Here is a 25,841-nt window from a genome sequence, read left to right as displayed (position 1 = left end):
TGTACACACGGCAGATTTTCGCCCGATAATTGGCCGATACCGATTATCGGGCGAGAAAAATTTGCCGTGTGTACGCAGCTTTAGTCTCCCTTTTAAATAGGTAGGCCATTCTTCTACTTGTTGGACATACACTCTGCAATGTCTTATTGTATTATTGTAAATTCATAATTGTGAACAATTACTAGCATTGTTCGAAACAAAATGTGGATTGTGACTCAAGTAATGATTTTTAATTCAATACAGTTTAAAAACACACCTTGCTGGTTCAATTATCAGTCAGATAAAATTTCAGGGGGATTGGACAGACCTTTCACAAATTTGAGAAAATCAGAAAGTCAATCAACGCATGTTTTCCAGTAAAATATCTTATGAAAGTTTAACATTTTAATTGAATTCCCATTGATCATGCATGACCAATTATCAGGGGGAAAAAAGAGTCATGTCTGTTGAGGTGCTCTGACAGCTTTTCTTAATGATATAATATCGATCAGCAAACCGTTTAGCAATTAGGTGGAAACGTTTTGATGTTTTAAAGGACAAAAGAAGTGGTAATGTTTATAATAATAAAAAAAGTACTTAAATGCTGCATATTATCAGATTGGTATAGCATTTCATGTAAAAGTGTCTTGATGAAAATGCATAAGTTTTCAGAATGCTAGTTGCTTGGCTGTCTTGTCAATTACTTGTTTTATTGTTTCTCAGTTAGGGTTTCTCCAGAGGTTGCTATGAGTTCCTTTATCTCTGAGTAGTTTCTGCCTATCACAAAACTGTCATTAAAATAAAAAATGACACTTGCCTTTACTTTTGCAGAGCCCTTGATCCCTCCACAGCTGGCTTCGATTCGGTGCGTGCTATCCTGGATTCTTTAATCATCTCACGCAGAGGAACTACCAGGCGCTGCCACCTTCTTCTGTTGTCTTCTGGCTTTTGCTTGCATCAGCCAAACTCTCACTGTGCAGGTGTGAGATCAGGTGACATATCCTTATCTAAATAATAAAAAAAAAAGTTAGATTTACTGCACGTGTGTAGGATCAGCACTTTTCAGTGTATGTCCAGTGCATGCCCGTTCTCATAAGTATCCCAGGAGCCTCTGGGCTTCCCGTCCAGTCTATAGCACTGTAGTGGTAAGGACAGAAGGGCAAGGAGGATGATAAATTACTTTTTTTGCTTGATAAGAAATGGTATTCTGCCTTTTTATATCACATAAAAAGTCTGGTGATAGATCTGCTTCAGTGACACCAGTGATCTATTTGGCTATCAGTAAGGGTGACATTCTACCCATTGGCCAACATGCTAATGTAATGTGAGCTTTGGATATAATTATAGCAGGGTTCCCTACACGACCTGCAAGTTATTCCTGAAAGGGTTTCTTCATGGTATAAAGGTCAATAAAAGGCTGACCATACTTTAGGGAGTTTGGAATTGCTGGTCCAAAACAACTGAGGAGTTTTGACCTCTCTCCAGTGTAGGATGGCCTGTCACTTATACACATCCTTTACTAAGGGGCATTCTGAGGTATAACAATGCCAATGATTCTTCTGTATTATGAATGAGAGTACAAGTTATGGAATTGTGCCATTTTTACTTGCAATTGCAGCAATTTCCTTGTCACTAGATTAGACTGCCATTGTGTAAGTACACATGTGATTTAGTAACACTGGTTGGATAACTGACCTATGCAATGATGTTAGGAGTTTCCACAGATTTAGTTTTTCTTTTGTTTTTGTTTTTTTCTGGAGGTTTGCTTGGTATTACAAAGCAAGGTCAGTGCCCATGGCTTACATGTTCAACTTTAAAAGTGTTTTGATCGGTGATGCAATAGGCATATTTTGAATATGATTCTACAACAGTGCTACGTGGATTGTGTTTGTAATAAACCAGCAGTGTTCATGCAGTCAGTATAGAATGCCTGAGCTGCGCCGACTGATATCCTCTGTATGTACCATCACATTACTGACAACCTGGCTAGTTTTATTTTTCATAGTAATATGAAGTCCTTTCCAATACTACTGGCTGCAATTGTAAATCTCCAAAGCCAGTTGTATGTATCGTGTTTTGTGAGTGACATTAAATTGCAGGTTTGCAGTCACATGTCCTTCTATGTATTGGCATATCAGTGATGGCTTGTTCATTGGTGATAGCGTGACACCATGTAGCTATAATGAGAAACACATCGCTTATCATATAGCACCAGCTGTCATCACGGTCATAGGGAAGCTTCTTGTTTCTGTTTGTCTAGACATGGCTAATAAAGTGGCTGTACATACCAGCAACACAACAAGGAAGTAATAAATGTGTACCTTTCCCCTCTTCTATCCTCTGACCTATCATTTCTCTGAAAATCTTAACTTGTGTTTATCATTCCTTCTGTAACGTCTTATTACCGTTACCATAAGCTTGTTAGATTAAAAGGCATAGTTTGTGTTTCTAATTATCTGTTAGCTGGCAAACTATTTCAATGTTGAACTTGTTGTAGGACTTTGAGCTAGTCTTGTCATGTGTTGATGTTAAACGGTTCTCAAAATCTATGGGGACCAAGGATATTAGATGTTAGTCAAAAAACCACAGTACACCTCTTGGGGGAAAAAAAAAGCCATAATTGTTTTGCAGGTGCTAAGTAGCTGCACATATATGAGGGGGTGCTGAGAAGAGAGCCAGAGTTATGAAATAACACATTTATTTAACATATTCTCTTCTGAGACTGATGTACTTGGTACAGCAAAGTTGCAGCTTTTCTAGACCATTCAAAAAAAAAGTCCTTTGGTTGCGCCGCAAACCACCCCTCGGCAGCATCTTTGCCCTCAGAAATGCCCTCAAAACTTTGCTTGTTCACGTGTTTCTTCAAACTCAGGAACAGATAATAGTCCGAAGGGGGCCAGGTCAGGTGAGTAGGGGGGACAGTGGACCAACTGGAAACCCAGGGTGTTCAATTTGGCAAAAAGGATCCCTTTGGTCAACTTTCCACGGCGTTTTGTCTTAATTGCCTCCTTCGTCTGGTCCAGGAGGCTAGCATAATACTGTCCGGTGATATTGGGGGCCTGAGGTAGGTAGTTCACCAACAGAATACCGTCTTTGTCCCAGAAAACGGAGTCAGGTTTCATCCTCGGTCAGTAACCTGTCCAAAAAGTTTTGTGCAGCTTCAAAATGGGCCAAAACGGCTTTGGATGCTTCAACTCGTTCCTTCTGATCACTGTTTAAACATTTTGGCACCCATTTCGCTGAAAGCTTGCACATGTCTAGGATAGTGGTGAAAACAAACCCAAGAATTGCAAAGACCTGATATTTGCACAGTTACATACTAAGATATTAGGCTGTCATTTGCCCCATATCTGGAAGGGGGCAAAGCCAGGAACTTCTCTGCACCCCCTCCTAGTTACAGATGAAGTGCATACAGTGATACTTGAACCCAATTTTTGTAAATTCTTAAAAAAATTTAACCTAAAATTTTTTTTGAAGAAAACCAATTCAACGAATGAAGAAAAAAGAAAATATCCAAACGCATATCTGCATCTGTATATAATAACCCTTAGGATTGTCATAATTTATAGGTGAAATCAGAGTCTGGGGTTTTCGATCAATAGGTAGACAATCAGGTGTGAGTGAGAGACCCAGTTTTATTTAAAGAACAGGGAACCAGCAAACCTGATCGCACATCCACATCCACAAATCTGTTGTGTCCTTGTTTAAAAAAGGTGTCTATCGACCTCCGAAAAAGAGTTGTTTATGCTGGTAAAGGTTTTACTTTCTTAGTTGCTTAGAAGTTACCTTAGCAATCTAAGGTAACTTCTAAGCAACTAAAGGGGCTGTCTCACATCTGCGAATTTTGATCATGAGTGCACCATCAGGAGAACACCGAACAGCAATGATGCATATGACAGAGTAGCAAGGAGAAAGCCACTGCTCTCCCTGAAAAATATTGCATGCTGTATTCAGTTTACTAAAGATTGTGTGGAGAAACCAGAAGGTTACTGGAAGAATGTTTTGTGGACAAATGAAGCCAAAATAGACCTTTGGAGAAAGAAAAACACTACATTTTAGCACAAGAACCCTATCCTTTTGTGAAACATGGTGATGGGAGTGTTTTGCTGCATGTGGGCCTTGACGGCTTTCCATTGTTGATGGAGCAATGAATTTTGAATGATATCAGGGAATTCTAATGGAAGATGTCAAGACCTCTGTATACGAAGTAAATCTCAGGAGACCGTGTGTCATGCAACAAGACAATGATCCTAAGCACGCTAGTCATTCTACCAAAGAATGATTAAAGAAGAATAAAGTGAATATTCCAGATTGGCCAGGTCAAAAGCCTAACCTTAATGCATTTAAAATGTTGTGGAAAGACCTAAAGTGAACTGTTAATGTGCAGAAACCCTCCAACATCCAAGAGCTGAAGCTGTTCCTTATGGTGGAATGAGTTAAAATTCATGGATGTAAAGCTAAAGTTTTGTTTTGAGTAGTTTTAAGCTGCGTACACACTTCCAATAATTATTGTTGGAAATGAACGACGAAAGACCGATCGGCCGAAAATCGTTCACAAAAAAGGCGACCAACGACTGACCAACAACGCCGACGAATGAGCATTGTCGTTGTAAATGAATGACCATCTCGGCGCATCTGACTGGCCGGCGATTGTTCTCTCTATCATGTGTATGGTCGTTCAGTGATTGTGCATGTTTCTGCAATACACTTTCTCCTTTACATGTCACTTTCTGCATTGTTCAAACGATCGTATCTAGCGTGTGTACACTATTTGGTGGATTATATTTGAACGATCCTATCGTTGCAGCATTTACAGAATCGTGCACAATACAATCGTTCAAGTATAATCGTGTATAATCGTTGATCAGTCGTAATCGTTAGTTTTCTAACGATAATTATTGGAATTGTGTACCTAGTCACTTACCAGGAACAAGCAAAGCAAGCAAGCAGGTAACTGTGTAACAATATCTGATTGCAGGCTATTTATTACATGTAGTTGACTGCAGTGTTCTACTAGAGGCTCATCCTTGTTCCCATTGTGGGGTTCCTGAAAAGTTGCTTCTGGCTGCACAGGGGAAGAACATCGCCTCAACTACACATCAAATTTTGCATATTTGGAAAGGGGAGCTTGAGAGCAGGTAATTGTGTGGTTTTTGCAAGCAAGTCTGGAGCCCACCTGGGCTGCATACCCATTCTGGATCAGTAAATCAGAAATGATTAAGGCACAGGATCAGAACAGCAACCAGGAAGTATTTTTTACGACCAGTTCAGCAATGGCCGCTTATGTAATATTTCAGTATAGGTCCGCTTTATATATGGAATTTTGATATCACCTAATTTGACTTTGTAGGAATCTTGGATTTGGTAAATGTTATTGATGGTATGAGGATCTGCAGATTTATTATGAAGGTTCAAGTTTTTTTTTATTTTTGTTTTTTTATCTTGTGGAGGTGGCAGGTGCTTTTATTGAGACATTTGCTCTGTCTTGCTCACATTGCTTATTGTCCTGCATTCCCTGCCTCCTCCTTTTCATGTTCTCCTGGCATTCCAGATGGTTCATCCTCCAGCTATGCAATGAATACCTGACATTGTTTATTGCTTACTTTCCTGAGTTACGTCACTGGAGGTGTGACAGTCACCTGCTGCACACATGAGTTTCTGTCTTTCTGCTGGCTCGAAGCTCACTGTTATTGCTGCTATAAACTGAGAATATTTCAGCTATATAAAATGCTTTTGATGATGTTTAGGGGGAAAAGGGCCCCACTCATCTTTAATGTAAGCTGTTTTGAACATCCTTTTAATGGCTAATGATTTGTCATCCTTTTCCATGTTTTACTATTTTATGCGGTATCCAGCACTTCAATAGATACTTGTTCCAGTAACTGTGACTATTGAAGCAAGGACAGCAGTTGCTGAGCATACATTTCATGGCTTTACCTATGGTACTTTCTTGGCAAATGTTCCTTTTATTACGGAAAACAGAAATAAAATAGAGATGTCACATGTTACTGATCCCTTTTACTGTTTTTATAGAAACACCGCCATACTCCCTAAAGTTTCTGAGAAAAGACTCCCTTCAAGTTCGTCTGGTTTCTGCTTTACTCTTTCACAAATTTGCTGTGGTTGGCTCTGTGTAAAAGAGAGTCTGGTTCGCAAATCTGCACCTCTGCCTTAATATAGAACTCTCCTTGTGCCATGGTGAAAAAGCAAAAGTTAACTTAAAGTATAACTAATCTAAGCACAACATTGTAAAGGAGTTCGTCTTACTAGTTCTTTGAAGTATTGTCTTCATAAGTCTCCCTCTCTCTCTCCCTCTCTCTCTCTCTCTCCCCCTCTCTCTCTCCCTCTCCCTCTCCCTCTCTCGAATTAAAGTGTATATGCAAGTTGTTATACTCACAACCTGTATTAAAAGATACTTAGAATCGTTCAGGTCTCTGTTAGTTTTAAGAGTAAGAAAATGTATTTGTTGTGTTGGAAGTTAATAGAGACAATGTTTATGTGCTGCTTCAGCATGGTGGCTGTGAATTTATCCCCATGGATGACGGGTAAATGGTAAACAACTGTGTGGTTGCAATATGGATCTCTCATCTTCCGAACTTTCTTGCAGTTTCTGTTCTTTCAATGGATTTTATGATCGTCATTTGAAAACTCATAAAACAAGGGGTGTGGACTTTTTAAACATGATGGTGTAGGATGCCATCTTGTAAATGGTGTTGTCTAGAAGATATGTGACCTCTACTGAAGGTAGTAATACTAATATTCCAGGTCTAGATAACACAGCCAGTTGTGTGCATGCTGTAGGGATAAGCAATACTTTCTTCTTGTCTAATCTAATGACAAAATTAGCAATTGTGTGGAAAAATAGTAATAAATACATAAAAAGTTCTATAAATTTAGGATATAGGAAACTCTAGCAATGATTATTATGAACGCTATATTGTGTCCCCACCCCCAGAAGATAATACAGTCCTTTTAGAAACAAATTAGTTGTGTTTAGACATGATCTGTCTTGTAAATCCTTAGGCTCTTAACCTAGCAAGATCAGTGTATCCCTTTCTCAAAGTTATTCACATTTTTAGAACAACTTTTTCCATATTGTGCTGTTGAGCAATCGCTGTTGTGTAAAACTGAGCAATCTTGAGGCACTTTACCTTGGCTAACCGGTTTGTGTAATAAAATTAGCTACACTACATTAAAATCCCATGTTTAATGTCCTCCATGTGCCTTATCCAGATAAAGTATTTTTAGAACCAGTTTGCACATGATTGGCTTCCAAGATGGATAATTGCATCTATTCTGCCCTATCAAAATTGATAAATGGATTTATTTTCGGTGTCTATAGTTAATAGATGTTAATTCTAAAACCAAATAATCTGCTAACACATATCTTTTCACAGCAGGCGCATTGAATAATTTTGTAAATATTATTATGGTATTTGTTAGAATACGTCTTAACCACCTGGGCATTACACTGATGTCTAGATTTCTGTACCAAAAGCGTTACACTGTTTTTCATGAAATTTTTTTTTTTTTTTTACATTTTAGACCTGTAACTTACAGAAATATGTCCGAACAAGGGTCTAGTAGATATCATGAATATAAAAAAAAGTTGAAAACCACAAATTTTATGTAAAAAAAAAAAAAAATGTACTTTTAATAAAATCCTATCCTATTTTTTTTTTTTGCATAGAAATTTTTGTTTATATTGTGGGCTTGTAATTCTTAGGATTAACTCCCGGGTATGATAATTATATTTATTATATTAAAATCATAAATTTCAATATAATACATAAATATAAATAATAATTTAAAACAATAATGAAAGACAACAATGTAATCTAAAATTAAAAATGTACTTTTATTTTTATTTCATGTTGTGTGGTGTTTTTGTACTGTAAAAACCATTTAAAAGCAGATTACATTGTACTCTGCTTTTAAATTTCCCTCCCTGACACACCCCCATACATCACCAATCGCATCACCTGGAAGATGACTCATCGTCCCGAGTGATGTGCACAGCACAATGCAGGATTTCTGCATGTACAATATATGACAATCGGATTGCAATATAACATTTGTTTACATTTAACCACCTGGTGAGAAAAACTCGGGGTTAACGAAAATTGCAAAAGTTTTTACCCCGAGCATCCTCGGGCTTAACGGCCAGGTGGTTAATGAGAGCAGTATTGGTACATATTTATTCTATTCAATGCAAGGGCTGTCCGACTAGACTTTTATTTTCCCAATATTCTTTTGCTGAATTTGTAACACAGGACTTTGGACTTTCCATGGGGTTAGTGTTGATTGGCCCATTGCTGTTACAGTGCTGCATGAGGATGGCCTTGAATGATTTGATATTGCATGGAGGTTGGCAGATTTAACTTTGAGGCCCGGTCCCTCCTGATCTTACCTCATGTCATTCCACTGCCATTGCAAAAAAACAAAATCCTAACATGGAATGACTGTCACAAATTTTACAGAATATCTGTGATAGTCATTGGTATGTCCAGCTCTGACTTCTGCTTTTTCCTTACAAAATTCTAACTTGAATTTTTTTTATTTCTTTTAGATCAAGCAAAGATAAGATGTATTGAAGAATATTCACACTTCCCAGCAGGGAAATTCATTCACACAGAGGTGAGATAAGCTGTTGGTAGACTTTAGAGGGTCCTAGCATGCGTTTGCTGAGTGTGACACTTTTTATGTTGGAAGGATGAGTAAGGGGGGCAAATCAGGAAAATACCCACAGATTGTACTTACCAGAGAAATCGTCACCATTGTCTCATAGTCAAAAACATCTGATTGATGACCCATGCAGTTTGCCATCCAGAGATGGCTGTGGCAGTATATTGGTGTTTACGACCAGGGCTTTGGACTCCTCTGTCTAACCTCTGTCTTTGACTCCACAGCCCTGCATAAACCATCTGGTTAATAGACGTCTCATATTCCCATGATTACCTTTTAGAGAAGCAGTTGTAAATGATCTTTAAGAAAAATCAGGATAAAGAAATGGTGTTGACCTAATTATTTTTTTTTTATATTCAACTGTCCTGTCATCCAGCAGTGTATTTGTTGAGGCAGTTGATATTAATGAAATTTTTTCTTGAGGTAAGTGGTGACTTCTGACACTCAAAGTAATGAGCTGTCAAATGTCAACATGTTTTTAGGGCCTGTAAACATTTGTTTTGTTTGTCAGAACTGCTGCACCTATACAAGTGAATAGGAACTGCAGTGTGAGGGCCTCCATTACTTGGATACAAATTTATATGTATTGGTTATAAACTTTGATTTCAAGGCAGATTTGGAATTTTATAGCCTAGCAAATCTCTAAGCTGATATTTTTAACTTTGACAGGGAAAAAATTCAACCACATAACACTCACCATTTCTTTTTGCCCACTTATGTTAGGCTGCAAGTTAATAAAAGTTGAAAATAATTTATATGCATTCTTACAAATGCCAATTACAGTTCTGTATTAAGGCTTTGTATTTAGATTTTAATTGATCAAGCTCAATTTTGGAAAGTTCTCTTTAAGTTGTGGTTTTATAAGGGAGTACAGGAGTTAAAAGAAGTCTGTAAAAATGTTGCAAATACAAATAAACTGTGCCAACACTGCAGAATTGCATAGCATTTTTTATTGCATATTTGTGTAACTTTTGTTTTGTAAGCATACAAATGTTATGTAGCGTCCTTTTTGTCAGAATAAAAAAAGTCCTTGAAATAGCTTATTTTATATAATGGTATATAGAGCAGTAGCGTGCCCCTGTTTTTCATAAAGTAAGAATTTATAGTTTTGTCACTATTTTGGATTGTTTGACTGCATGCTGCTTTTAGTTATTTTAAAAATTGAAACTTGTATTATACACATTTCCATTTTGTTTGTAGTATTTGTTCATTTGCTTTTGATTCTACATGAAATCATATATTTAATAATTTTATTTCAGGCTTTACTTTAATTAGAATTTACATAAATTACATGAAAAAATCTTTTTAAATTTTAGGACTAATTGATTTTGTGGAGAGGCCTCATAGAAGAAAAGTCATCCACTGTTGCTTTCAGTATCTGTTCTGGATAAAACATGGTGAGATGTTTAACAGTGCATACAGTTGTTAAATAAAAACATTTCTCTTGCATAGTGATTTACTGCTTTTCTTTTTCTTCTATCTTTTTTTTTTTTTCCCTTCAGGATGATGAAAGTCAGAGCAGCTTAGAGTGTATTCAAGCCAATCAGATTTTCCCACGTAAGCAGTTGATTCGTGAGGATGAAAACCTTCAGGTGAGGTTACTTTGTATACCATACGTATGTTTTTATTACTCTATATCTTTCAAACTTATCTGTTGTTATTTGATTTATTCAGGTTCCTTTCCAGGAACTGCATGGAGAAAGCACAGAGTTTGTTGGGCGAGCAGAAGACGCAGTCATTTCTTTGTCCAATTATCGTCTTAACATCAAGTACAAAGAGTCATTCATTAATGTAGGTATCTTTGTGTTGCACAAAAGTTTTTATCTGTAGAATAGGAATGCTATAGGTTTTTTTGGCAAATCAAAAATAGATACACTGCATCACAAAAAAATAAATATTGTCTGCTACTTGGTCTAATTCATGTCTCTTATACTAAATAAAGTGCACTGAATCCAAAATTGAAATCCTATTCTGCCTAGGACGTCGGATCTTAAGTTAATTAACCATATAGACATGATTAGCTTCATTCTCACGTTCCACAGTTATGTGTAATCTCTATACATAACTAACTTTTGCCTCATAGTTCCATGACATTCCAAAACTTAGTTTTATGTTGCAACAACATATACAATTACACATAATTCAGTCCTTGTTCAACACACATGTACACTTCAGAAGTGTTTCAGGCACTTGCTTTTGGGTTTGTGGCTCTCCACTGTCTCCCGTTTCAGAAACCAGTAGTAGTCGCCCATCATGTCGGGGTTGCACCGCACTGTTGTTTCCATAACAGAAATGTCCTGGTAGAACCTCTCCCCTTGTTCATCACTCGCATCACCCAAATTTTGTGGGAAGAAGTCCAGATTGAAATGTAATAAATTATTTTAGAATTGACATTCAGCAGCCAAGTTGATGGTTTGTTGTTAGCATGTTGTTCACAAGTTTAGCGTTGTTTTCAGCTCGCTGGTTGCCCAGAAAGTTTTGTGCAACTAGCACAGATGACAAAAGTAGCAAGTTCAAGTGGGTTGAGCTTGTCTCTGAATGTGACATCACGCATCAAATTGCGTATTTGGGGACCAACAAAAATGCCTGCTTTCAGTTTAGCATCTGTTATAACTTTTCCCAAACTTGTCTGTCCTTCATATACTGAAAACCCATATTATCACGATCCATTGCAGCGTCAAAAGTTTTTCATTAAACCAAGTTTAATATGAAGTGGCGGAAGGTAAACTTCTTGTGGATCAATGAATTGTACTGGTCTGGTGGCCATTCTTTCACTTTGTAATGGTTGCTGTCATCACGACTATTCCACAGGCACAGAATGCACATAAATGTTGTATATCCAAATTGCAGGCCAAGAAGGAGTGCCACCACCTTTAGGTCACCACAAACGTTCCACTTGTGTTCTGAATAGTTCATCAATTTCAAAATTACCTCCATGGATTTGTATGTCTATTTCATTTCCTTACCTTTATGCAGCAATACAGCTTTCAAACTTGCTTTGCTGGAGTCTCTGAACAATCTCCACTGCTCTGGTATGTACTCGCAACTTAACTCCATCATCAAGACCGCTCACGTCGGTACAGAAGCAAATATCATTTTCCAGCTTGTAATAACCCCTGACGATCACGAAAGTGTGAAGTTGTTGTTCCTTTTTGTAGCAAACTCCACTCCTTTTAATCTGGAGGCTAGCAGTTCAGACTTCTCTTTTGACAAAGAAAGGTCTCCTACTAGATCATCTAAATCTGATTGGCCTAAAAAATTTGGCTTACCCTCTTCTAATTTGGGGTTCATAACATTCATTAACATCAACATCATCCATCTGTTCCTCATCCAACATGCCACTGACAGGAACAACAGATGTAGGAGGGACTGGCACTGGATTCTCTGCACCATGTGGCACCGGCTTCAGAGCATATTCACAATCAGGATAGACGATTTTTGACTTGGTCTTCTTCAAAAACCCAGCAATTTTACTCATGCAGAAGTCGCAATCCGAGTGATAGTCTTTTGGTTCACGCCAAACCATAGGCACCACAAAAGGCCTTTTATTCCTTTTCCCATTCAACCATTGTGTTAGGCCAATGTAACACACCTGACAGCAGATATGAGGTGCCCAACTTTTATCCTGATCTCCAATTTCACATCCAAAGTAATACTTGTAAGCAAATCTCATCCTCTTGGTTAGGTTCCTGCGTTGATCACAGTGTATATTTGCCACAAATGTAGCAAAAATTGTCCAGTTTATTAACTCAGCTGCGCCTACTCATCTAGCTCAAAACGGACTCATTATGGCCTAGCTGTAATATCATCCAAAATTATGGTTTTACACTACAGACAAGCCCTTGGGCCTTCTCACCTTATATATACCTATTTCTGACGTCAGCTCAATGACTTGCCCAGCCGCTGCTGGAACATGCATGCCACCAGAGGACGTGATTCAGCTGAGGCGGCAGCAGGCATAGTGGTAGCTGCAACTGTTATAATGTTCCCATGTAAAAATACATTACCCAATTACCAACCATTTGAATAGCTATAGCATGCCTATAACTTAAAATCTCTACGTGAGGCAAATTCTGAGTTCAGATTTGGAATCAGCACACTCGATATCATATAAATCATGTGTTATTCCCAGTAGCAAAATTGTAGTTATGCAGTGATGTGAAAAAAATTTTTTTTTAATATCTGATGTCTGTTAAGACATCAAAATAGGGCAGTGTTCCTAATACCCTTCAATGCCCATCATAAGAACACACAATATTTAAAATAAAGAAGTCTGCAGTTAACTGGTTAAATTTCTGGGCCAAAAAAAAAGACATTACACAACTTAAATGAATTTCTTATCTATAGACTTTCCTTGGTTTCCCTCACCTCAGTGCTTATCAAGTTTTCTTTCAGTTTTAAATTAAACCACTTCTAGGTGTTCATTAAAACACACACACACACGTAATGCTTGGTAAAACTATTCCCAAAAAAGCCTTGCTGTGATGTAAGAATAAAGCCATTGGGTATCCATGTACCAATATGTGAATATGATACATTACATTTATACTTCCTTTTGTGTATGTAAACCATTTGTTATCTGGATTTGAGACATTGACATGGAATGGCAGACGTGACTTGGCATTACCAAGCTGCTTAAATGTGAACACAAGTAATAGTTTGTTTTGTACTTGGATATTCTTTTAAATATCTCTGGTACAAATGAACTTTGGTTCAGATAGGCATAAAATATTATATCCTTCCAAAAAAAAGCACATTTTGAATTATTAAGTGCTAAGTTTTAATGTTTTGTATTTTGTTATTTATGACAACAGGTTCCTTTGCAGCTGATAGAATCAGTAGAGTGCAGGGATCCCTTTCAAGTTCATTTGACATGCAAGGACTGCAAAGTAATCAGGTACATTTTATGTGCTAATCTGTCTGGTTTACAAAAACGTATTTACATGTTACAAGTTTGTCTAGTAGGATTTAAGTACTGATTGTTATCCTATTTCCTTGAGTAGTCCAAACCTGTCTTCTGGCTGTCCTGTTTGGGAGAAAGAGAAATTTTCCCTGACTCCTGCTGTTTCTCCCCATCCCTTTTTTGTTATTTGACATCAGACTCCTGCTAGTTTTTTGCATCATCCTGCAAAACAGACTTGATCTGTGGCCCCATAAATATTCCTTCCTTCATTTTTGCAGTGTTTTTGTTTGGAAACTTCTCAACAAGGTACTAAAAACCCATGGAGTTTGATGTACCATGGCATTTACAAAGGTTCTTCAAGCCTAACTTGATATGGAGAGGTGGCAGAAATATTTTATGCCGATCAACCAGAGACAGAAACTTGACACTTGCTCCGGGCTTATAGGTATCTCCTGGTGGCCAATCACTCTTGACATATGGTCTCCTGTACATTGGCTGTCCCACGGGCATAGGAAACGGCAATATTTTGTGAATCCTCCTTGCATTCCCATCAGCAAGCCAATGACCTTTAGATCCCCACAGATGTTCCCCTGGTGTGTTTTATATGGGATTGCTTCAAGTAGTAACTTCTTGTTGTCATAGGACTCCTTTAGGTTAACGGAATGGGCAATCGGTAAACTTGCTTTGAATATACCATTATGCAGTAAGACTGCCTTCAAGCATCTTTTTAGGGAAATCAATGGAGATACGCCATTCACATGGGACATGCTCTTGTGACAAACTGTTAGCGTGCATTTATATTATGACAGTAGCACAGTGAGCCATCACTAGTTGTCAAGTTATGATTTTGTTTTCTGTAGTGAGTTACAGTTACACCCTTTGCAAGCAAGTGCATCTGTTTTAGCCTTGAACCATAAAAGTTCTTGGTTCTGAATCTTCATCGGCCACGTAGTCAGGTTTAGATGATTCAGGGTTGTAACTGGCTGCAACTCCAGCGCATTCCTCATCACCTTCTACAGAAGCAAGTCCATCATGCGGAACTGGCAATGAATCATCGTGGGGAACAGGCCTAATCGCAAAATCAAGGCTGGGAATTACAATTTTGTTCTTGGTTTTACCTGAGAATCCACTTGTTGACATGGCAAAAATAGCAGTCGATTAGATGGTCTCGCGGTTCTCTCCACACCATCAGGATTGCAAATGGCATTGCTGCTTTACGCCAATTTAGCCAGTCATGCTGTCCACTGGTACAGGTGACACGTGGAGCCCAAGTGGACAGCCAAAATAAAATTGGTATATCTTTTCAAGTTCTGTGGTAATTTGGTGAAGTTGTGCTTTCGTCTTGAATTAACCACACACGTAACAGAATCTGGATCATTAAGGCAACTTCTAGGCATGATGACAAATGAAATAAATCACGGTTAGTGCGGTCTCTAACCTTAAAAAATAAAAAATAAATAAATAAAAATGTTGTAATATGTTAAGGCTATTTATAACGAATTTCACACAATATATAATTAGCTGTATCACAACAGCTAGACGTGCTAGAAAAACTGAACACAGATTTGAAATCTGCATCAAAAATATTACAAAGCCCACATGAAATTATATCTGATGAGAATGACATGTTGACCTGTGTTTTTAGATTGTCAACTCCTTTGGAGGGACAGTTAGTGACATGACTTTGGACTTTGTAAAGCACTGTGTAATATGTTTGGTGTTATAAAAAAACTAGTTAATAATGTATGTTGGTGGTCATTCCTGCTATATTTGGAACTCTCCATTTTTCTGTTGTGCAAATCGGCTTTCTGACTGGACAGTGCCTTTTTCTCCTGTAGACATGTTTAGAACAGGGGAGTGATGTCATTGTTTCAATGCTTTAGAGCCAAATTGACTGATAGTGCTGGCCCTCTCCCTCCAATGTGAGTTCTACTTCTCAATGAATTTCAGGATGTTGTAAAAAGTAGGATATGTTTATCTGTCTGCAAAGTAACTCTACGTAAACCTTTCCAAAGTGTACTGCTGATGGTTTTTCTTCCAAAAATTTTAGTTGCTTGTATATTTTTCTAATTCTTTTAAATTCAGTTCTTTTAACCCAGAAATGTGTATCTGAAAAGTTAGAAGTCTTTATCTGTCTACTTTTCCTGGGTGATGAGAAGTATTAATGCAGAATAGAAGAAATTAACATGATAATTAAGCATCTGGCATTAAAAGAATGAGAGGTTGACATTCCAAAATGTGTTATTCTTGTGTAATGCATCTACCCTCATGAAAGAAATGGCTGGGCCAAATATTATCTTTTTTCCCCCCAGGTGTCAGTTCTCTAACTTTGAGCAGGTTCAAGATTGGCAAAAACGTCTTAATGCAGCATTACGTCCCCCAAGTCGCATAGAGGATCTTTTTTCCTTTGCTTATCATGCCTGGTGCATGGAGGTTTATGCTAGTGAGAAAGAGCAGCATGGAGATTTATGTCGCCCAGGTATGTTTATCGTTTAGTTTCCTATATACACTACCTTTTTCTGGTAATACTGTCATTTTATGTTGCAGTTAGTATTATTTATTGACTTGGTAAAGGGTTGTGTTCTAATCTGTTGATTAAAAGTTAATTTAAAGCCTCACAGTCAGGCTGCAACAAGCAAAGGACTTGAACTTAATTTTGTCTTTAACTATATGGTAATTTTAAAGACAAATGTAGTTAAGCATGATTAATTACATCTATACAAACCATGTAATTTATACACGAATATATTTTCCAGAAATCATATATGATTTCTGTGTGAGTGGATGGAGACACTATTTGTAAGATCCAATGCATTGCACCATCTTACATATGTAATAGAATTAAAAGACCAACAAAACATAAAATAAAATAGGGTAAATTCTTATAGCATTTCCAGTACATATTAACAGATTATAAGCAAAGTGGTTCACAAAATATATTGAAAATCATACATTTCATGAACCAAATGTGTTTGTTTACTAACCTTCAACATAATTCCTCTGTATTCAACCAACGGGGGTTATTCAGGGGTGACTCTGACACCTAAAGTAAGCAGAAAAATAGATTCCAGACACAAATTACCACTATCCCTTAACTAGAAACTAAAAAGTTCATAAATATATAACCACTTAGGAAAGTGCAACTACACAACACCTAGTGAGAACACTGGATTCTGATTAATTGATATTATTTATTGATTTAATGAGTGGAATTCTAAATGGGATACCTGACATTAGAAAGTTGTTAGATGTACTTTAAGAGTCATGTTAACGCCTCAACAAGCCTTTGCCTATTTTCTGCACATGTGGGGTGGATGACCGTCATTTAGGCTATGTACACACGGGCAATAAAGATCCTTTCCAACGATAATTCACAATCCTTTCCAACGACTAACGACTGCATGATGCATGAATTGAGTGCTGTACAGCACCCTTCTGCTCTATGGGGAGGGGGAGAACAACGGAGCAGCACCCTGCTGTGTGCTCTCTCTCTCTCGCGCTCGCTCTCTCTCCCTCCCTCCCTCCCTCCCTCTCCACTTTCACTACAATCATGCGTCGTCCGTAGATCCGTCAGGACGGTCATTCGGACGATGGACTATGAGCCCTGTACTCGCACCAGATTCTTGTCTGATATCGGCCGGGAACTATTGCACGTGTGTACCTAGCCTTACAAAAAACTCCTCTGAATGAAGATAGGATTGTTTGTTTTCTCACTTTAGCTCACTGGAAGTGACAACGGCACTGTATATCTATATCTGGCACGATCAATAGTTGTTTTCCGACTGTTTTTAAGAATTGGTAATCTGCAACATTTCTTTTATTGTTGTTTTTGGAGAACCTTTAGGGTTGACTCCAAATATGATAACATGCTAAAAAATAATTTAAATATAAACTTTGTCTGCAGTTGTTAGTATTACCTTTATGCTAAAGGAAAGAAAATATTTTAGTCAGAAAAGAAATACTGGTTTGGTGAAAAGTGATAATTAGATTTGTTTTAAAGCATCCCAGGCATGCACAGAAGGGGAGCACTTTTATCAAGAGGGAAAAAAAAATTGCCGATCTCATGCATACGCAGTGAGATCGGCAGGTTTTTTCCTAGTCTACGTCACCCGATCTTGCGCCTGCACAGTGCTCGATCGGGTGACGGAGGAAGAACCAGGAAGAAGAGAGAAGATGGCACTCCCTCTGTGCTGGGCCGAAGACAGATACTGGGACGACGTGGGACCCGATGGAAAAATCTTTCTGACGGACAGACTGATCTGCAGGATTGAAGGTGTGATTTTATTGTTTTGGGTTTACTTCCGTTTCAAGTGACTAAAATGTAGTTTTAATTTTCTGCATTTGTCTGAACAATTGTTACAACTGTTACGGTCCTTGGTGGTAAAAAGAGTTATACATAGATACATTTTCTTTTTGAGTATAATTTTTTTTTTTTTTTTAATTTTTAAATGCAGGTGATCATGTTATCTCGCGCTTTAAGAATGAAGTTGAACGGATGGGATTTGACATGGATAATGCTTGGAGAATTTCAAATATTAATGAGAAATTCAGGTACATAAAATTTGACTTAAAAGTCAGCATATTTTAATGTGAAGGCTTTTTTCTTAAAAGCATTTCTTACTATTTTACTTTACATTCAACATTGTTGTTCCACAATAATTAAGGTGCCCTTATTCCTTAAGCATATAATACATTTGATATTTGGAGAGCATAGGTTATTCTGGGGTTTCTTTTCCTGGACTAGGACAAAAGTCACTAAACTGGGAGGCTGCTTACATTTACAGCTCCTGCATTTCCTCAGAATTTGGTATTGCTGGTAAAAATACGTTTCTTTATTGTTCAAGACTGTTGCTTTACTTTTTCATATATTACTTCCTGTTTTTATCTTCATTGTCTTAAAATCTGTTTGATAGTTTTTTTTTTTTAAGTGCAACACCCTTTAAAAAAAAAAAAATTGGAGCACTACTTACGAATTCTTGAATGCCTAGGTGATCGAGAATGAATGGAAGCGCAAAGCCTCCCAGGATACCCACGTCACGCATCCTGGGAGGCTCTTGGGTGCTGCTTTTTGCACATGCCCGAGCATCTCAGGCATGCGCAGAAGGAGCCCTTTCGTCAAAAGATAAAAACATTTTTTTCCCCATCTATGTCATCCGATCTCCGCGCCTGGGTCGGGTGATGTAGAAACAAGAACCCGGAAGAAGAGAAGATGGTGGCGCCCAGAGCACTGGCCTGAAAACGGATGCCATGACGACGCGGGACTCGATGAAAAAGACCTCTGGACCGATCGAGAGCCCTGCGGGAGTGTATTTTTTTTTTTTTATTTGGGTGACTTTTGAGTTTAGTTACATAATAGGTTAGGTTGAAAAAAGACATTAGTCCATCAAGGTCAACCACTGGAGAAATAAACATATACCAGATATAAAACCTCATGGACATTGGGTCCAGAGGAAGGCAATAAAAAAACCCTGGTACAATATGCTTCAACAGGGGAAAAAAATTCCTTCCTGATTCCATGAGGCAATCAGATGTGTCCTGGATCAACAGTCTCTGTTATCTTTACTTTTAAGCCTAAATACCCAGTTATATTCGGTGCTTCTAGAAAAGCATTCAGCTTTTTCTTAAAGCATTTTCTTAAAGCAATCTATAGTATTTGCTGAAACTACTTCCTGAGTAGTAGGGAGCCGATTCCACATTTTCACAGACCTTACAGTGAAAAATCCCTTCCTTATCCGGAGCTTAAACTTCTTTTCCTCCAGACGCAAAGAATGCCCCCTTGTTCTTTGTAATGATCTCAAAGTGAATAATTGGGAAAAGAGTTCTCTATATGGACTATTTATTTATTTACACAGGGTGATCATATCCCCCTTAAACGTCTCTTCCTAAGGGAGAATAGATTTAGTTCAGCTAATCTCTCCTCATAGCAAAGCTCCCCCATTTCTTTTATTAGTTTAGTTGCCCTTCTCTGCACACTTCAAATTCCACAATGTCCTTTTTGTGAACTGGTGTCCAAGACTGGATGCCTATTCCAGATGTGGTCAGACCAATGCTTTGTACAGGGGCAGGATTATATCTCCATCTCTGCACTCTTTTTCTCTTGATACAAGAAAGTACTTTACTAGCTTTAGATATAGCTTGGCCATGCATGCTGTTATTAAATCTATGATCTACCAGAACCCCCAGATCCTTTTTCTTTCCTGACTGCCCCAAATGTATTCCCTCTAGACAGTATGAAGCATGCATGTTGTTAGCCCCCAAGTGCATAACTTTTAACAATAACATTTATCTATATTAAATGTAATTTGCCACTTGGCTGCCTAATTAAACAATACATCCAGGTCTGCCTGTATATTATAGACATCCTGTATGGACCTAATTCCATTAGATTGTTTCGTGTCATCTGCAAACACAGAAAGGGTACCTTTAAACCCAAATTCTATATCATTTATAAAGATTTTAAACAGTAAAGGTCCCAACACTGAACCCTGGGGTACACCACTAATAACCTTAGATCATTCAGAGTATGAATCACTACTTTCTGCATGCGGTCTTTAAGCCAGTTCTCTATCCATTTACAGATTTTTTTCTAAACCTATTGACCCTAACTTGCATATTAACAGTCAATGGGGTACAGTGTCAAATGCTTTAGCAAAGTCTAAGTACACTATATAGACTGCTATTCCACTGTCCACCTGTTTACTTACTTCCTCCTAAAAAGAGAATAAATTTGTTTGACAACTTTGGTCTTTAAGAGGCCTACATGCTCAGATCTCTTGTTATATTCTTTATAGTTTTCAAACGATGAAGGTGATACTTCATTTTTACATTTTTTGAATGCCCTTTCCTTGTTCTTTTATGGCTTTTTTAATATCAGCTGTGAGCCACATAGGTTTGAATTTTAGCCTTTTAAACTTTTTACCCATTGGAATATATTTTTCAGTGTGCTTTTCTAGAACAGACTTGAAACATTCCCATTTCTATTCTGTGTTTTTTGAGGACAATATTGTCCCTCAGTCCATGTCACAGAAAGCTGTCCTTAATAATGGAAAATTTGCTCTCTTAAAATTAAATGTTTATCTTTCCTGTTTTTGCTTTCTGTTTACAGCTTACATTAAACAAAATCATATTATGGTCACTGCTACCCAGATTCTCTTTTATGTGCACATTTGTTATAAGCTCTGCATTGTTGGTAAGAACTAGGTCCAGCAGACTTTCATTTCTAGTCGGGGCTTTTGAAAACCATAACATTATCTTGTATTAAATTCGCAAATTTCCTCCTTTTTGCTGTTCCTGTAGTGCCATTACTCCAGTCAATGTCAGGGTAGTTGAAATCTCCCATGATAAAAACATTTCCACATTTTGCTGCTTTTTATAATTGTGCTAGTAGTTGATTCTCTATTTCTTCCTCAGCAATTGGGGGGCCTATAGAAGACTCCAAAAATTAGTTGCGTATTGTGCATCCCCACATGTAACTCTACCCATAACGCCTCAACCTCATTGCTTGCTCCGTCAGCAATTACTTCTTTCACATTCACTTTTAGATCACTTCTCGCATACAGACATTCACCATCACTCTTTCGTTTGACTCTTTACGAAAGAGTATAACCAGGAATATTGGCAGCCCAGTCATGTGAATGACAAAGCCAGGATTCAGCAATACCAACTAAGTCATGATTCTTTTCACGTATTAAGGCTTCCAACTCCCCTATTTTGTTTGCCAGACTTCTAGCATTGGTGAACAGGCTCTTTTAATGCCAAATTTGCCAAATCCTTTTGTTTTTGAATGCAGTTAGTGTTGCGCACTCCAATGTTTGAATTTACCATGGGAAGCTCCCTATATTTATACATAACTTTCCTCTCAACTATCCCCAATCCACCCTGCACTCGTGGCTGACCCCTGTCTAACCTTTCTTCCACCTTATTTAACTGTCCCACCCCCCTCTGTCCTAGTTTAAATATCCCTAATAAATAGGTCCTCTTTAAACTTTTCTTACTCGCTGACAGGATATGATATGGTATAGGATAGCTAGAAAGTGAAGGATACATTCTGGAATTTTCTTATCTCACTCTCTGCTTGCAATCTGGGCTACCCTTCCCTGCAACAGTTGGCTAATAGAGCCCAAATATTGGTGGGCCCTAGTTGGGTTGGAGTCATGCTTTAATTTTCTCTGCTCTAAAGCTGCTTATTTGCCACAATTAGCTGCATCTGGTTACTTTCTGATTGGCACAATCTGTTGCTTGCTTTGTTATAAAACATATGTAGAGAGTTTAAAACCTCTGTAACACCCATGTGGTGCAAAGGCTAATGGTCTCATGGTTGTTGAACATAGCTTTACCTGTGCAGTCTGTATTAAAGGATGTTCAGCATTCCTTGGACACAGAGAGGCATAGCCTTAAACATGATGGCTGGTATTACTTTTTACTGGTAACAATGTGTTTTTTTCTTAAAGCTTTACTATATTAGTTGTCATATATTGGCAAGCCTCCTTTTTATGTCATGACATTGGTTGGCCACCTCCTGACTGGGACCGTGCAATTGGACAAACGCAACAGATCAAAAGTGTGAATTACTGCCCCTGATGACTCCATAGATTTGGGAAAATATGCTGAAAGATACTTTGCTTTTTTCTTCTCCCTGATTTCTTTTTGGATTACTCTGCTGAATTGCAGGTGGTATTTGAACTTTCTTGTTTGTGCAAAGATTGTTTGACTGAGGGATTGTTTTTCACAGGTTTTCTGGCAGCTGTCTTCTGCTTGTTGCCACATTTGGAAGCTACCGGTACCTGTTATCTCCAGGCCTTCTTTTCAAAATTGTGTACCTACACTGTGTTTATACTGAACAGCATCTTTATTAAAATGTGTCAGTTTCTGCCCCTTTTGCCCAAGCAAAGTTTATGTTTGTTTTTTGTAAAATAAATTGAGATTTTAACACACATGTATGGAAGAAGCAGGAACTAATGGTGATGCTTTTCAAAAAGAGGCTGTGCCAAGCAGACTCTTTAACGAAAAAAACTCTGCTATCCAGGGTCAAGTGAGCATTGTCCAATAAGTTAGAGGAGAGCATTGAAGCCAATTAAATGTAATTGCTGTCAAAAAATCTAAATTGATGTAAAGGTATTTCAGATATATACTACTGTTTATTTTTATTCTGTTAAGAATTTGGAGCTATGTGAAACTTTACATTGTTTAGAAGCTTAGTGCCCTTTTTCTTAGCTAACCGTACTTCAGCATCACTATTTTTAATAGATTAAAAACAAAAGATTTTTTTTTTGTTCTCTCATGACCTAAATGACTAAAACCTTTAAGATTTCATGTTTGCTAATTTTAAGTTTTGTGTTGTTTTTTTATTTTGATAGATTATGTGCGAGCTATCCACAAGAGTTGATTGTTCCAGCACTTATAACAGACAAAGAATTGGAGAGTGTTGCTAGCTTTCGCTCTTGGAAACGTATTCCTGCAGTGGTGTACAGGTAAAACTTGAGTGTGTCCTACTAACACTCAACTCACCCAGAACACATAACTACAGCAACACACATGAAATGTACACAATAATCCAATAGGAGGTCAGCGTTTTGCTACTTGTAAAACTGTGTTGTTATAATTAAGACCAGAAAAAAACAACAACAATATTGAGGAGATATATATTTATGGAGGTGGCAGGAGCAAGATGCTGCTTTAGCCATAGAACGTGGAAGATCCACTTTAACACTATGCAGTAGATGAGAAAGAGTTTATATGTTGCAAAAGGTAAATATCCTGTTAAGTAGACTTGCTGTTTCTGAAAATGTAATCTTTTTAACTGCTGAGGATGTGATTAGCAGCCTCAGACCTGTTTTTTCTGTTACCAGCTATAAATTATTTTGGTGTTCTTAACAAGGTATTTCACATTGTTTATGACTTGCCTAAATCCTCATATATGAATGCAAGTCTGTAGGGTTGATTGGACACTGCAGCAGTGCACAAGTGTGTAAGTGCTCCTGTGCACACAATGAAGCAAGTTTGAATGAACGAGAACTATTACAGCCATTTGCAGTGATCATTCAGTAAAAAATGGTACAAAGTTTCACCCACAACAGTCGACAGCTGTGACTGCAGTTAAAGTACAAGTGAAGAATAATAACAGAACTGTTCTGCATCTTTGCCTTTCTGCTCTTTTAACATTGATATCTTTCCTCACCAGGCATCAAAGTAATGGGGCTGTCATTGCTCGCTGTGGCCAGCCGGAGGTTAGCTGGTGGGGCTGGAGGAATGCAGATGATGAGCACCTTATTCAGTCAATAGCCAGAGCCTCTGCCTCTGACAGCAGCCGAAGCAGTTCTGGCAAAATGGCAAATGGTTTACATACACGTAACCATGTTAATGGTGGAGTGTTTTCTGACGTTGATTTCGGTAAGAAATCACTGCAGGCCAGGCTTGTTTGCATTTGTGCTTGATTTGGCCTTTGTTTTAATGGGCAAACAGTTGTGTTCTGAATAAATGTAGTGTAAATAAAGTTCAAAATATAGCAGCGTCTACATTCCTCTTTACAAACCTAAACATTCGCTTTACAAACTTAAACTGAAAAATGTTTCAAGATTTTAGTTTCCTCTGAATCACTGAACTAATATTTATTTGTATAACCACTGTTTCTGGGAACTTCTGCACATCTGTGTTGGATGGAGTAAACCAACTTCTGGCACCTGATATTCCAATTCAGTATGATTGAACTACATTCCACAATTCTTCTGCATTTCTTGGTTTTGCCTCAGAAACAGCATTTTTGATGCCACCCTATAAATTTTCTAATGTCTAGGGATTTAGCTGGCACCCCATAACATCAGTTTTGTTGGTCTGGAAGCAAGACATTGGTCGCTTACTGGTGTGTTTGGGGTTGTTGTCCTGTTGAAACACCCATTTCAAGAGCATTTCCTGTTTAGCATAAGGCAACATGACCTCTTCAAATAATATGATGTATTCCAACTGATCCACAATCCCTGGTATGTGATAAAAAGGCCCAACACCATAGTATGAGAAACATTCCCTTATCATGATGCTTGCACCACCATGCTTCCCAGTCTTCACAGTGTACTGTAGCCGGGATTCAGTGTTTTTAGGGGGTCTGGCAAACTGCGGCCCCTAGACCCAAAAAGAAAGGTTGCTTTCATCAGTTCACAAAATATTGTACCATTACTTTTTAAGCCAGTCAGTGTGTTCTTTGGCAAACTGTAACCTCTTCAGCACATATATATTTTTTTCCTTTCTAATATTGGGATTTTTCTCCACATAGGTGTCCTATAATGTTAACAGTACTCACAAGGTAACTTTTAGGCCTGCTTTGATCTTCCAGGAGTTGACCATTGGCTGAATGATCAGAATGAATGACCTCACTAATTGAACTCCACGCAGCTATATTTTGAACTGCCTAATATTCCCTTTTTTCACTTTATGTAAAGGAATACTAATAATTTGATAAATGTTTCTTCATGTTTTGATTTGGAATAGAATGTGCAGTGTTGCCAATGCATTTGCCTGTATGGAAATAAAAGCTTTTTCAAGGATTTTGAGCTTTTTTCACTTGTTTAAACACATTAGTATTATTCTGAACACAACTCTATATGTAAATCGGTAAAAATTTCTTTTTACAGATCCCATGTCAAATTCACCCTCCTCTGACAGCAACTCTGCCCAGCCCCCAAAGCTCTTGATCCTTGATGCCCGATCCTATGCTGCTGCTGTAGCCAATCGTGCTAAAGGTGGAGGCTGTGAGTGCCCAGGTGAGGCAGGGAACCTTTGTGGGTTAAAGGGTATGGTTAGGTTGGCATGTCCCAGCTTTAGGTGTACTGTTGTAGCTGTGGATTGTTTATGCATTTGAGACTGGGGTCAGCATATCATTCTATCTACTTAGCAGTATTATTAGCACAGCATAAATATAGTGTTTCTAAAACCTAATCACTTAGGTTTTTCCTAGTTTTGTATACTATAAACTGTGCAAGATTGATATCCGTGTTTGCTTTTAGTGACCTTTTCCACTGTAAGGCTTTCCTTACAGTGCCTTTAATTAAACATTTTATACAGTAACACAATGACTTATAAAATAGGACATATCGCCACATTTTTAACATTGTATAAATATGGTTGGCTGTCCCTTTAATAAAATGTAAAAATGTTTTTTTTGTTTTTTACATTTTGTGGGAAGGACCTATCCCCTTCCATCCTTGCCAGGAAACCTGCAGCCTTCTGGGATACGTGCATCACAGGAAGGTGTGGGGCTGCTCTTTCTGCTCATGCCCAAGAT

General features: G+C 37.9%; 1 protein-coding gene across 4 annotated transcripts in view; it reads left to right on the top strand.

Moving 5' to 3' along the window:
• Positions 1 to 25,841, top strand: part of MTMR3 (myotubularin related protein 3) — a 60,611-nt gene that overhangs the window by 17,797 nt on the left and 16,973 nt on the right. For all 4 annotated transcript variants that reach the window (XM_072415280.1, XM_072415279.1, XM_072415282.1 and 1 more), the window contains exons 2-12: positions 811 to 971; positions 8,549 to 8,616; positions 9,981 to 10,061; positions 10,167 to 10,256; positions 10,339 to 10,455; positions 13,479 to 13,561; positions 15,880 to 16,046; positions 18,022 to 18,118; positions 22,924 to 23,037; positions 23,748 to 23,956; positions 25,192 to 25,320. In XM_072415280.1, the coding sequence (XP_072271381.1) occupies positions 10,059 to 10,061; positions 10,167 to 10,256; positions 10,339 to 10,455; positions 13,479 to 13,561; positions 15,880 to 16,046; positions 18,022 to 18,118; positions 22,924 to 23,037; positions 23,748 to 23,956; positions 25,192 to 25,320 (1,009 nt within the window). In that variant the 5' untranslated portion in view covers positions 811 to 971; positions 8,549 to 8,616; positions 9,981 to 10,058. The remainder of the gene's footprint in view (positions 1 to 810; positions 972 to 8,548; positions 8,617 to 9,980; positions 10,062 to 10,166; positions 10,257 to 10,338; positions 10,456 to 13,478; positions 13,562 to 15,879; positions 16,047 to 18,021; positions 18,119 to 22,923; positions 23,038 to 23,747; positions 23,957 to 25,191; positions 25,321 to 25,841) is intronic.

Source organism: Pyxicephalus adspersus, chromosome 6, assembly GCF_032062135.1.
Source record: "Pyxicephalus adspersus chromosome 6, UCB_Pads_2.0, whole genome shotgun sequence".
Lineage (NCBI taxonomy): Eukaryota > Metazoa > Chordata > Amphibia > Anura > Pyxicephalidae > Pyxicephalus > Pyxicephalus adspersus.
Note: the sequence above shows the minus strand (reverse complement) of the source record. Positions and strands in the feature narration are given on the sequence as shown.